Source organism: Melanostigma gelatinosum, assembly GCF_949748355.1.
Source record: "Melanostigma gelatinosum genome assembly, chromosome: 9".
Lineage (NCBI taxonomy): Eukaryota > Metazoa > Chordata > Actinopteri > Perciformes > Zoarcidae > Melanostigma > Melanostigma gelatinosum.
The window spans coordinates 21435350-21449036 of record NC_136642.1 but is presented as its reverse complement, the minus strand read 5'-3'; the positions used below and the strand labels follow the sequence as shown (position 1 = coordinate 21449036).

Below are 13687 nucleotides of genomic sequence, written 5' to 3'. Positions count from 1 at the left end.
GTTCATGCTCTTTGACGGACTGTGGAGGAGCGCGGGGAGGAGAGCGAGAGAGAGGAGAGACGAGGGATGCCTGCGGAGAGAGAGAGGGAGATTCATTTATTAGTTTATTTACAGCATTTGTTAAATGAACACACTGAATTCAAACTGAAATTATTTAATGCACTGATTTCATCCAAGCTGTGGATCGTGTATCATTGTTGTCGTGTCGTGTCGTGTCGTGTTGGTTTATTTCTATTGTATTTGAGTCATTTGCAAGTACTGCATGGAGGTACAACTCTAATTGCTTTTGGATAGTTTATAATTTTATTTTATTTCTTCTAAACAGTCATATCCTGGGGATTTATTTTGCCAGCACAAGAATAGGCTACTTGTCCACAGTGGACAGGTCAGAGGTCAAAGTGTTAATGGTCTGAACTGATCGCCCACAGGTTCCTCTGTTCTTCCTCTCTGCTCAGACTCATCATCAGCATCAAAAGGCTCCAATAACTTCAGACAACCTGCTGCACAGCCACGTGTTCTCCCTTTCTCTCCAACGTCTCCCATCATAATATATCCATTAATAGGCGACCTGCGCCAACCAACCAGAGAGTCAATCATTTCAGGCCTTTAAGATCCGTTTAGCATTCGAGTCATGCGATCTGAAATAGTATAGGCCTACAGTATATGAATATGTTCCACAATGTGAATGTGGTTACAGTTGAGCTGATGGTCCATCACAGTTCTGATTCAAATTTTGCATTGGACTGTCTTCAATTTAGTTTATAAATGATGCACAGTGAGACGTGTCTATTTCGATTTGTTTCATCAGTTAAATGATCCTTCTGACCTTTACATCACACCAACCATTTAAACAATGGACTATCTGAAAAAAGGCATTGACACAAAAGTAGGGCTTATCTTAGGTCAATGCAACCTTTTGGAGATAAATCGTATTTCGTAAAATAAATAAATAAGACAATCAAGACCCTCAAATCAATCAGTCAAACACTTTAAATCAATTACTCATTAACAGTATTTTAATCTGACAGTGACTCTGGGACGGCTTTGACAATGGATTTAGATAATGAAAATATTAAAGTAAATATTGAAACATTTTATTCAGCAAATATCAGATTTTCTTCTAATGCCTTCATAATCGATTTACATTATATTATTGGGAAGATTTTTCCTGATATTGTGAATTCTGAGCAATTTATCATTAATTACTTATAATTAGTAAATGTAAATTAATATTTCGTCAGTAGACAGTATTACCCCCCAAGAATATTTGTGGAACAGTATTTATTTTTCTGGCCCTTGCACACTGATACAGCAGAATATATGTGTTGAATAAGGAAGACAAGACAAGAAAACCACAAGTGTGTGCGTTGGGAAGATGGTGATGGTTGCTCTATAGTTTTTTTCCTTCTCTCTCTCTCTCTGTCTCTCTCTCTGTCTCTCTCTCTTCCTGCTGCTGGTTCCTTTTCAGTACCTGCCTGATCTCCACCCGGCACACGCCGAGAGTCAATAGAAGTTAACAAGTCCTCTAAACTTTCCTGCTCTTTTGTTAAACTGCGGCAACAAAGGAGGAGGGAGAATAAAGCGCTTTGAAGTGGATAAAACCTCAAAGAATGCCAGCCAAGTAGATTTAAAGTAGCCGCTGATTTCCAAAACCTGGCCTGAAAGGGGAGAATGGAAAAGGGTGAGGATTTATGGATAAATTATACAGTGGATTTGTCAGTTAAAATATCGGAACTGTCCGGAGGACAAAGCCACATGCTGAGGATTAATGGTCGCTCTGGACCTTTGATTCTGCTCCCTCTTTTCTCTGCTCTTGACAAATTGGATTTTGGGGATGGGAAGGTCGCCTGGCCCTTTGTGTCTCTTGACCGTTTTAGAGCAATTCATTATGCGGCGGGGTGAGGGAAAGTCTCCATGTGACCAGGCCGGCCCGTTTTTCCCCTCTCCTCACAGCTGCTGGGAGAGCCCAACTCTCTCACACTCACTCACTCACTCACTCACTCACTCACTCACTCACTCACTCACTCACTCACTCACTCACTCACGCACACACACGCACACACACACGCGCACAGACTCGCTGCTTCAAACTCAAGACCGCTCCCCCCTTCTCACCCCCCTCCCCCTTTAAACTACCTTATAGCACAGCATCACCTCGGGAGGGGGTGGAGGGCGCGGAGGGTTGTTGGGGGGGGGGGGGGGGCGCTACCTTGCCTGCATCATCACTAGAAAAGCCGGAGAGCTCAATGCCAACACATCACTTTGAGGGCGGATATCGGCCGGTCCTCATCCTCTCTTCCTCTTCTTCTTATTCTTCTTCTTCTTCTTCCTCCTCCTCCTTCCTTGCTCTCACTCGGTCTCCATCAGTCTTCATGGTTCTGATCTCACCCCACGCCATGCAAGCCACCCGGGCGTCCACCACCGTCAGTGTGTTTGCGGACTGCAGCGTACCGGCCGGTCTCCGGCTAGGACCGGTACCGGGCGTCTTCAAACTCGGGAAGTACGTGTCGGACCGCAGGGAAGTCGGACCCAAGAAGAAGGTGAGTTAAAAAAAACAAATAAAAACACTGAAAATATTTCATGAAAATGTGTTTCTTTCTGTGCAACGCCATGAATGCGTTTTATTTTGAAACGTGTCGAGGTGGTGCGGGTTAATTAGGTGCATTCGATAGCTTTCAATGAAGGTTGTATTGCTTTATTTTGAAATAAACTTTTATACCACTTGTATTACCAATTTTGCTATTCAAAAATTGCATGAAAAACCTTTCTTTTCCAAAAGTTTTAGTGAACAAAATTGACACGAAATAACCCCCTTTAATATCTAAACACACTATATTGTACTCGCGTTAAATTTCAGCGTGCGTGATATTAAAAACGAACGGAATAACTTGGATTTTAAAGCTGCACTGTCAAACTCCATCGGGCCTTCGCTTATTAATTGGTTTGGCCTGTCAAGTTGGAAATAATTGAGCTCCATTAGTGGCCGACTTGTCAGTCTGTGCTTCTACTTAACCGGCCTAATGGGCGACCCGGGTCTGCTGTGTGGGATTGCATGCCCTCAACCGCCTCACATTTCACCGCCTGGCGGGCCTGTTATCCCGATGAGCCGTTTAATTGTAATGAAATCCGGCCACGGAAAGATGCCACTGAGGCAGCGGCCGCAGCCTGGGGCTATACGAAAATTGTTGATAATAATACAACTTATAAAAGATAGAAATAAACAAACCGCATTCGTGTTTTTTGGACTGGGATTATTCTGAGCATGTGTGGAGGTAAACCATATTTTCTAAGTCCCGAGGAGCAGAGAATTTGAAAAATAAATGTCTCTAGACATTGAAATAATAAATATGAGCATTCAAACACACTTATTTTCTTCACACGCACAGGGGAAAACAATTTACGGCTCTGGGTGCATCTATAACCACACCCTGTTATTGTTGGGAGCTGTCAGCGGCTGTGATTGATGCGTCTAAATGCGTGGCCCCGGGCTGTCGGCGATCATCAGGTGCAATCTCCGTGTCAAATGTCACGCTTCGATCTTTAATGTCCCTGAACAGTTTAGAAACGCTCTGACACTCCTCAAATTCGTTTCCCATATCAACTCAATTAGGCCCGAGTGTCATTCTCTTTAGTAAATTATCAGCAGAGCGGATAAAGACGCATTAAGCGCGCTTTGGTCATGCGTGGCCGAAGCACCTCCAGGTAATTCGTAAAATAAAATACTAATTAAAAAAACAAAACAAAAAACTAAATAAAAACAGCAAATAAGGGTGATTAATAAATAAAGTGTACATAGAAAAACTGCAGAAAAAAGAGGCCAAATGTGTTTTTGAACAGCTGTGTAGCCTAAACATATTCGTTCGTGAAAGGGGGACATGTTAACCTCGGTGTTCACATTTCTCATCATCATCTTGTTGTCAAAATGCCTCGTGCTCATTCTGAACCTTTTGTCTGCATGGCTTATAGATCCGCTTGGTGCGGGGGGAATTCGTGGATGAGTCGGGCTGTCCCGTGCCAGACTGGATCGGACTGATCCGAGGGGCCAGGAACAGCCAAGAGCAAAACCTGGAGGCCGTGTCGGACTTACCTGGCGGACAGGTGCGTGTTCCTCACATTACACTTTGAGTCCAACATCAGATGTACATACACACACATTTGGACACTTCATTTAACTTCAGCTCCTCTTCCCCTGTTCCTGTTTTAAGATTTTCTACCGCGTGCTGAGAGAAATCCCCGCAGGAGAGGAGCTCAGTGTTTGGTACTCCAACGCTCTGGCCCAGTGGTACGACATCCCCACCACGGCCACTCCCACGCACGACGAGAAAGGTAAATCAGACTGCTAATAATGACCCATAGTTCAGCCAAACGGCCAATATTATCTGGAAATGAAGTGATGGGAATTACAAGGAAACTATGCACGTGAGCTCTTAATTATAAGGATCTGTATATCTGGCTGTGAACAGACGTGGAGCCCTGGGGATTTAAGATACAAATGATAATAATTCATAAACCATATCAACTTTAAATTAAACGTTTTTGAATGCGTAAATATGTTTATTATTACTTCTGAGTGGGCTCCTGTGTCTACAGAGAGGGCTGACATTGACACAACATCGACATGTTGAGGGGTCCATCACTGTACAGTTAAATGACTGCCAATATCCATGATGTCCCTCCATTATCGCTCAGTGATGGAAATCAATTGGATGTTGTTTTTACCTCAGGCAGCCTGTTTTTTTTAATCTATTCATTTATTAATCGTAGAACCCCAAACGTCACCATATTTGCCTTTAATCATTTGGAGTTGGCTGTTAATAATTCAATATTTATGAGCAAAACTAATTCCGATTGCAGGAATGTTAGACAACGCAGGTTATAAAATAAACAGCACAACTAATGGGGCACTACAGTCCAATTTCAGTGACATTATTTCCTTTCAGAATATCTGAAGAGTTCTTGTTTGAGTTTTGTCATCAGCCATGTGCGACTTTTAATCAGTTTGTTTGGGCTAGTAATGATAAATTGGTTGCACTTGGGGATTAGTCCCTAATCCTGGCAAAATACCAGCTCGGAAGGAACTAATCCGTTTAAAAAAAAGGAAAAGATTATTATCAACAGTTTGCAGGGAATTCCATCAATTGACGATGCTTTTGGATTACATGTTTTATTTGGACTGGGAAGGGCCTGTTAAGTAATTGAATAATTATAAAAAGAAAAACGGCGAAGCTTCAAATTATATCAAACTTGCGCCGGGAAAAGATAATAATAGTTGCAATAAAGTAATTACGGTACTTCAAGCACCATTGAAAAAAAGAAAAAAGAAATAAATTAAAAGCAGAAATTGACGCGTCTCGGTGACCATGGAAGAAGAAAGAGGGCTGGTGATTCAGTTGCGAGACGGAGGTTAACAAATGTCATCGCGTCATTAATATTCATGTATTCAAAAGCAAATAAATTCAAAAACAAGTGCTTCACGGCAAATTAGGTGGGTGCGTCAAGGTATTGTGGCCTAATGAATGCTAACTTTTATATGGGGTGTATATTGCCCTGATTCTCCGGCCCAACACCGTGTGCGCTCCTGGACGTACGCTCTCTCCCATTATTAGGCGTCAACAGATGGGCCGGCGCCATTGTTTCTGGAGACTTGCGATTTCAAGCAACAGCTGCTGTCACTTCCACGGGAAAGCGCACAGAGAGGGAGAGTGCCGCGTTCAATGCATCGGTTCCTGAGCGCCAGATTGGGCAGGGCGTTTGCTCTTTTGATGGAGATCATAAACAATGGCCCGTATGAGGATTACAAAATCATTACATCTATATTAACCTCTGAGTGCTCGACTGGGGGGCGGGGGTCATTAAAATGGCCTCCTGTGTCTGTTACCATTTGGCACCAGATCTTAGACACCGGATCACATCTATCCTTATATTAGAATTTATAGGTGATGTGCAGCAGTGCCTGATGGAAATGTTGCTCTGTAAAAGGGACATTTTCAAGGGAACATCGACGTTGCAATGTTTTAACATGACAACCCCTGCATTTTGATGGCAACATGCAAAATGTATGTATTTTCGTTTATATTACACCTTCTGTACAATTTGTGTGCGCATGCTGCCTGTAACCCTATAACCATTATGGTGGTTTGGGGGAAGAAGGGGCGGGGGGGGGGGGGGGGGGGGGTAGGCGCTCACAGGTCTTTTCTCTACAGGCTGCCAAAGCTGTTATTTTCATTTTACGCACGGACCTGGCATTTTACGCACGGGGATTTATACATGTTCATGTCGTTATCTGGCTTCACGCTGTGTTGAGCGACTTAATGATCCGCATCCATCTGATAATTAATGCCACGTTTGCTGTTGTCGCTACAGGTGAGGAGCGCTACATCTGCTGGTACTGCTGGAGAATATTCAAGTACCCGAACACGCTCAAGGCCCACGTCCACTTCCACTGCGCCCTGAGCAACGGGCGAGGGTTTGTGACCAGCGATCAGGCCAGAGGGACGGAGACCTTCAGTAGGTCGCCGAAGTCTGGAGACATCCCCAACACTTCGACCTCTCCGAGGAGTGGCCGCAGTAACTCCTCCATCTCAGACTCTGGCAGGCGGGCGGTGTCCTCCTCGCCGTTCCCGCACAAAACGGGACTGTCAAAGAAAAGCAGCTCAGAGGAGCAAGACAGGGCCCTCGACATGAGCGTTACCTCAGCCAGAAACCAAGGACACATCCTCGGCTTCGGCGCCACATCCTCAGTGCTGAGCAGCATGGGCTTCCACCCGGGTGTGCGCTCGGCCTTCAAACCCACCGGTGTCGCCAAAGTCCCGGGCGCAGACACCTCCAGAGAGGACACGAACGGGAAGCTGGGCGGCCTGGGATTCAGCAAACTCATCGGGAACATGAAACCGATCCGCAACGTGGGCGAGGCTGTGAACGGAGGAGGGAGCCACCCTCCCAAGTGCACACCTGCAATCATGGACTCCGCATCTCCAATGGTGCCATGCACAAACGCAATCCGAGGATTCCCGTTGCTGCCTCACATGGAGGAGACCTCGGCTTTTAAGCACGTAGATAGTCGGTTGCACTCCGGCCTGTCCCCATCCCGCTTCCCCCAGATGCCCCCCGGACTCCACTTTGAGCGGTTCTCCCTCCCTCACTTCGACGGTGTCAAGACGTATGGCGGAGACTGTAACATCCCACTTATGCCCCTCACGGTCTATAACGGGGAGCTTCTGTACAGCTCGCCTTACTACCCGCTGAAATTCCACTTCGGCAACCTCCTCAAGTACCCGGAGTCCATGTCCTACTTTGGCGCGCCCTCGCTGAACCACGACCTGGGCTCAATCACCAACATCGACCGGGAGATCGCCATGCACACGCAGCAGCTGTCAGAGATCTCCGCAGAGAAGAACCGGACGAGGCTGGACACGATGCCCACCGGGAGCGCCAGCAACGCTGGCTCTGGCAAACCGAAAAAGGGACACCTGTGTCTGTACTGCGGCAAGCTGTACTCGAGGAAGTACGGGCTGAAAATCCATATGAGGACTCACACGGGTTACAAGCCGCTCAAGTGCAAAGTGTGCTTCCGGCCGTTTGGCGACCCCAGCAACCTGAACAAACACATCCGGCTCCACGCGGAGGGGAACACGCCGTACAGGTGCGAGTTCTGCGGAAAGGTGCTTGTGCGGAGGCGGGACCTGGAGAGGCACGTCAAGTCCAGGCACCCCGGGCAGACCGTCAAGAAATTGGACGAGAAAGCGGGCGGCCTGTTCGAGGACGCGGAGCAAAAGAGTGACAATGACAGTGACGTGGACGTGTGCTTCACCGACGACCAGAGCGACCAAGAGTCAAGCAAAAATACCGACTGAGATGCGTCCGTGCCCACAGAGACTGCTCATTGACTTTAAATTATGTACACGAGAAAAAAAACCGTCATTTAGTTCTGTGCTGAATCTTGATTTTTTTTTTTTTACATTTGAGACACTGGCCCATCTGAACTATGGCACCAACTTTTCTAAAGTTAATGATAATTCTCAGTTGAATTATTACTTTGTGACTTAAAGGGAGTATTGATTTTGTTTGGCGGTTTGTTTCATAAAAAAAAACAACGTTTTCCATATATTTAATTGTTAGTCGCAGTTAAAATGTTCTTTGTCTCGCTCGTGGATACTGCAACAATGTTCCCCGGCTGTGCCAAATAACCTGTGGCCTTTAGGTTTTGGCACGCTCTCCTAACCATGCTGGTGCGGCAGACAATTTCGCTCGTTTCAAATGCAAAAAAATGTATCTAAATTGGTATCATTTTTAGTTTTTTATGCAAATGGTGAGATCTGTCTTCATCTGCTGCGTCTCAAAATACTGACAATTCTACAAAACCATCAAAACAACTGCACACAAAACGAGAACAATGATCCAACATCACTAAGAGACATTTTCAGAAAAACAAACAGTCAAGGCTGAATATGAGACTTAATTACCTGAGATATATATTTTTAGTAGTGTAAAAAAAAAGGTAACAGTTGTTTTTTTAAATGTCTCTCCCTGAGGAAGGATCTATGACTGAAGGCCTAATCCAAAAAAAGCACTACATTCCATCACACTGGATATGGCCGCATTCTAGTAAATTATGAGCTGCAAAAGAATATGATTCTTTTTTTAAATTATTGTTATTATTTTACTTTGCTTTTATTGTGAGAAAAAAATGGCATTTTTTCCCACATTCCCTTCTAAACTGTCAGTTGCACTTTAAAAACAGCAATGGGCATTTTCATTTCAACAGGACGGATGCATCGCGATTATTATAAACGAATTTATGTTCAGGACTTCATTAGAGATCTCGGATTCCCTGCGCCTCGCTGAGTAACACACTGTACTTACATTTGCACTTTCTTGCCGAGGTCACGCTGCTCTTAAAGAAGCAGCCACAGCAGCACCCAGTTTATTTAAGGAGTTATTTCTAGAGAGAGAAAATTGTATTGATTGCAATTATAGCCTGTAAAGAAGTGTAAAGTATGATATTTCACATTTCAGTGGAGAAGTGTTGTATACGTTTGTTTATAAGTGATATTGTCTATGAGCACAATATTTTACTCCCGTCCATTAAGTCGTTGGTTTTTGAATACATTTAATTTAAAATATTAAAAAAAAGTTGTTTGAGGCTTTCCTTTTTTTCCATCCCCGTGAGATGTTCAAAAATGAGTAACAACGTATTGCCATGTAAACCCGATTAAACTCTACGATATGATATGATATTCATTTCGTTTGGTATGTTGTTTTGTGTTGCACAATCAGCCTTGATAATGCGGTTGAACCGATATGCAGATGGTACATAATATATAATAGAGATGTATTAGTCATAAGAGTTATGACACAGTAAAATAATCCGCATTGATGCTCAGTCAGTCGGGTTCATGCAGATGACGAGCGGTAGCAAAGCTATGGTGTTTTTCTCTTATCATTTAATAATAATAATAACAAATAATAATAATGAAAAATATCTCCCAGAGGAAGACGTATTTGGATGCTTAAATAATGGTAGCAATACAACAATGTAAAAAATACTCTGTTACAAGTTCTGCATTAAAATGCTACTTAAAGGGGACAGTTTACCCCAAATAAAAAACACATATTTTTCCTCTCACCTGTGTTATTTATCGAGACTGGTTTGGTGTGAGTTGCAGATTTTTGGAGATATCGACGTGCACACTTCTGCCCTTTCTCCAAAATAATGGGACTAGGTGGCACTCAGCGTGTGGTATTGAAAGAGCCAAAACAATAATAATACGTTTTGAAAAATTCACAAGCAATAACAGCATCAAATGCTAGAAAAGAGTTCCAAGGTTCTAGATAAACCAGGTCATGATTTCTGGAAAGAGACATTGCTGTTGAGTTTTCAGAAATGTATTTTTTGACATATAGTCTTATTATATTGGAGAGAAGGCAGACATCTCTACAGACAATATCTCCAACACTTGGCAACACCAAAACAACTACATTGATAAATAGAACTCCAGGTAAGAGGAAAAACAATTAATTTGGGGGTGAACTGTCCCCTTATTTAAGCTATAAGTAAATGCACTAAAATGAAATGCTTAATACTTTCCCCTGTCAGCGTTATGCTATCCTATTATTACAGCATGTGTAATTAGCATGTTTCAGTTCTCAGGGGCGAGATCATTTATATATGTTTTTGACTTGTACATGCAGTGAGTATAGCTGTCAAATGAATGTAGTGGAGTAAAAAGTACAGTATTTATCTGTGAAATGTAGTGAAGCAGAAGAATAAAGTGGCATCAGAAGGGAATACTCATAACTCAAATTTTACATAAGCACTGTCCCATTTCACCATACAATCCCCTAATGTTGAACCTTTCTTATTCATATATATATATATATATATATATATATGTATACATAATTCATATAATTATTCAGACAGAGGTTTTTGTGGTGGTAAAATAAAAGCTGCCGCCTGGACTCCAGCAGGCTGCTCTCCACACACTTCTACTCCTCTGACCAGTCAAACACCTTTTCACTGCACACAGCGGGAGAGAAAACAGGTGCCGCCATGTTTCAGATATCAGAGCAGACGTCCCACAATGACAGTCGCCGGCAATTTAGTACTTCTAAACTAGCCGCTGACGTATGACCGTCTCTTACAAGATGTAAAGGCAGTCAAGATAGGTGTGATCTTGACACGCCTTCTGGATCCATTTGTGAAAAGTTGAAAGAATAGTGTCACTATCAATCTCTGCTGTTTGAAACACTTCAACTGAAATATACATATAGCAGGACACATTTGAAAGATCTCTCTCTCTACACACACACACACACACACACACACACACACACACACACACACACACACACACAACTCAGACTACTGGTGCATCACGGATTGACAATATATTCCCTTTAAGAAATGTTAAATTGAAACATGAAGAGACTGGTGAAAATTGCTGTTGGTTTTTTCAACATTACGCACACATACATTTTCTAGGACATAAAATGAGTCCAAAATAATGTAATCAGGGAGCGGACAAAGCACCCCTAAAAAAGTTATTTCCTAAGAAATGATGCAGCATAATGTGAAGAATAATCACGTTTTAGTCTGTCACACGGGTACAAGTTCTGTCATGTTAAAATGCTGGGAATTCTTTCCACATGTGTCACATCCATTTTAAAAGTGGACTCACAATAGATGGAAAGGAAAACTATGTAATACTCAGATTTCATTAACTGCACTATTCTGTTGGGGGGCTTAGGAGTAATTTGCTGGCTGCATTGTGTCAGCGGCCAAAACACTATACGCAAGTCCTCCGTTGCTGTAAATACTTTATTTACATTTTACACACAGACAGAAATACATTCCATCTGTGCTCAGGCAGCTTCTTCAGCATGCACAACTTGCTTTACCTTACCAGCATTGACGTGAAGGTCCGGTTCTTACAGCGAAGCCACGGGGTCAATGTGGGCCATGCTAGCAGATGAATCGGAAGAACGTGTAAATATGACAACTTTGGAGGATTTCTGTTCAACTAACTGCATCTTCTAAACCTCCTGGTTAAAATCCATCCAACATCCCAGAGTTACTGTGATTATTCAGAAACTGTAAAGTACTCTAATTACTAAATTTCAAAATGTAATCCTACTTTACTGAGGGTAAGTGATGTGAGAGCTTTTCCTTTTCCAATACAAGGACAGAGGACGTCATATGCTGTAAGGATTGTTAAGCACTCTGAGGCAGATTTGTGATATTGTGATATACAAATATAGTTGAATTGAATGTGTCCAAGGTACCAAATTCTTTCACTGTTTTGACCGTTTAGGGGTAAATTCCGGACATTTTTGCTTTCTCACTTGGCTTGTTTGAGCAAGAAATGGGTTTTACTTTCCCTGGACACAGTAACTACACCATGAAGACCAACATTCATTAGAAAGTGGCGGTACTGAGCAACAAGTGGTGCTCCATACCTGCGATCATTACCATTATTCAAGCACTGCCTGTTTGGTGTCAACGGACTCGAGTGGGCGCTTTGACTCCGTCTCTTAAAGAAAAAGTGGCCTTTTCCTTCCAGATAACAACTACGGTACCCAAAGCCAAGCAGCCCACACATCCCGAGGGTTGTTTTTTTTCCATTAGTGAGGGCGAAATGGATGGATGGTGGTGTTGAGTGCGAGTCAGGTGCCTGCGATGGTTAAGATAGACCTGAACAACAAAGCAAAGCTTTTGATTTTTTTCCGGTTGATCTTTGTTTACCTGTTGGTCACAAGCACTGCGCGGTGTTTGAAAGAATGAGATTGCCGATACCAGCGATCAAATTAGATTTTCCCACAGGGGGATGGTGACCTCACTCTTCCCATAAGAAGAGTTCAGTGATTGTGTTCCCAAGCTAGCTTTGTTGAAAGGAATTATCCAGGGAAAAGAAAAGAGGGTCTTTGCAGTTGAAACCAACGTGATGCATGTATACTTTCTTGGCAGATTTATTCCCTTGCATATTGTCAGATGAAAAGAAGAAAAAGGCCAGTGTGATGCACATGAAATCTTTCCCCAGAATGCCAACCCAACATGCATTCTCTTCATGATCGGACACAAATGCACCCTTACGATTCAACCCACAGGAATGATTGTAATTAACCCTAAAGTGTTTTCACTCTCAGCAGGGTCGGAGCTGTCTGTCCCTTTATGTGGCTGCCCCCCCCCCCCCCCCTGTGTTCACTGTACCCTTTATTATATCCACTCCTCTACGCACAATACTCAGGGGCTCTCCGCTGTGGGCCCCCACATCAGGCTGGACCGAGTCCAAGCGCTGTTTGTGTTTCCTCTGCGCTCTCACACTATAACACCCTGCTCGCTCATCCCCTCCCACCAGCGTTTTCAATCAATTAGTGCCGTTCATTAGTGGGAACATTGGGGGGGGGGGGGGGGAGTTTGATTGAGAGAGTTTGACTCCCAGCCTAGAATTCGATCCAAAACCAGACTTCTCTGGCAGGCCGGCAACCGCACCGAGGCCGACTTGTTTTCAGGCTATGGTTCAGTCTCTTTCAAAGGCTTATGCGGGTAACCTTGATCACGGGAATCCTTTTCAGTTGCTTTATCTTAACTGATCAAGCAACGGGTAAGACACGGCGAAAGTAGCAGATATGTCAGAGACATGTCAGGATTTTAAAAACTATTAAATATGCCATTCTCCGCATTCATTGTAAAGGCTGGAGAATGTGAAGCTGAAAAGGAAGTGTCTCATTGAAGAAGTTTTTCAGCTGAAAGTGTTCGGAAGAGTCTGAAGAGGAGAGGTTGTGAATAAAATGTTGCATCATTCAGCAAATGGCCTTTTGAAACATGGAAACAAGGACCAGCACACAGCATAGTGGGAGGGCTTAATTTTAAAATCAGTCCGACTGTATATTCTGATTATCGAGATTAACAGATTAATTATTCGTTGCACTGATGGATGGAAAGATGATGGTGTTTATATTTGCAGCATTAAGACCGCATTTAGTTGGGTTTTAATGGCTGAATGAGACCAGAGACAAAAGAACAACAAGAAAAAGATGGATATTTTCATTTGCGGATTCAAATGAGATGCAGAGATCAGCTGAAGTCATGAAGCCTTTCTCTTTCTTTTTGCTCTCCCACTGAATGCGCCGTGTTAAATGATTTAGCCTCTATTTCAGCAGCTCCTGATCTGATAAAGATGAGGTT

General features: G+C 43.3%; 1 protein-coding gene across 1 annotated transcript; it reads left to right on the top strand.

The window, feature by feature from the left end:
- Positions 1-2372: 2372 nt before the first annotated feature.
- prdm13 (PR domain containing 13) lies at positions 2373-7853 on the top strand (the record flags this gene model as incomplete). The annotated part of the gene is made up of 4 exons (XM_079275038.1): positions 2373-2540; positions 3967-4098; positions 4206-4326; positions 6364-7853. The coding sequence occupies 4 exons, from the start codon at positions 2373-2375 to the stop codon at positions 7851-7853; spliced, it is 1911 nt and encodes a 636-aa protein (XP_079131164.1).
- Between the last annotated feature and the right edge of the window lie 5834 nt (positions 7854-13687).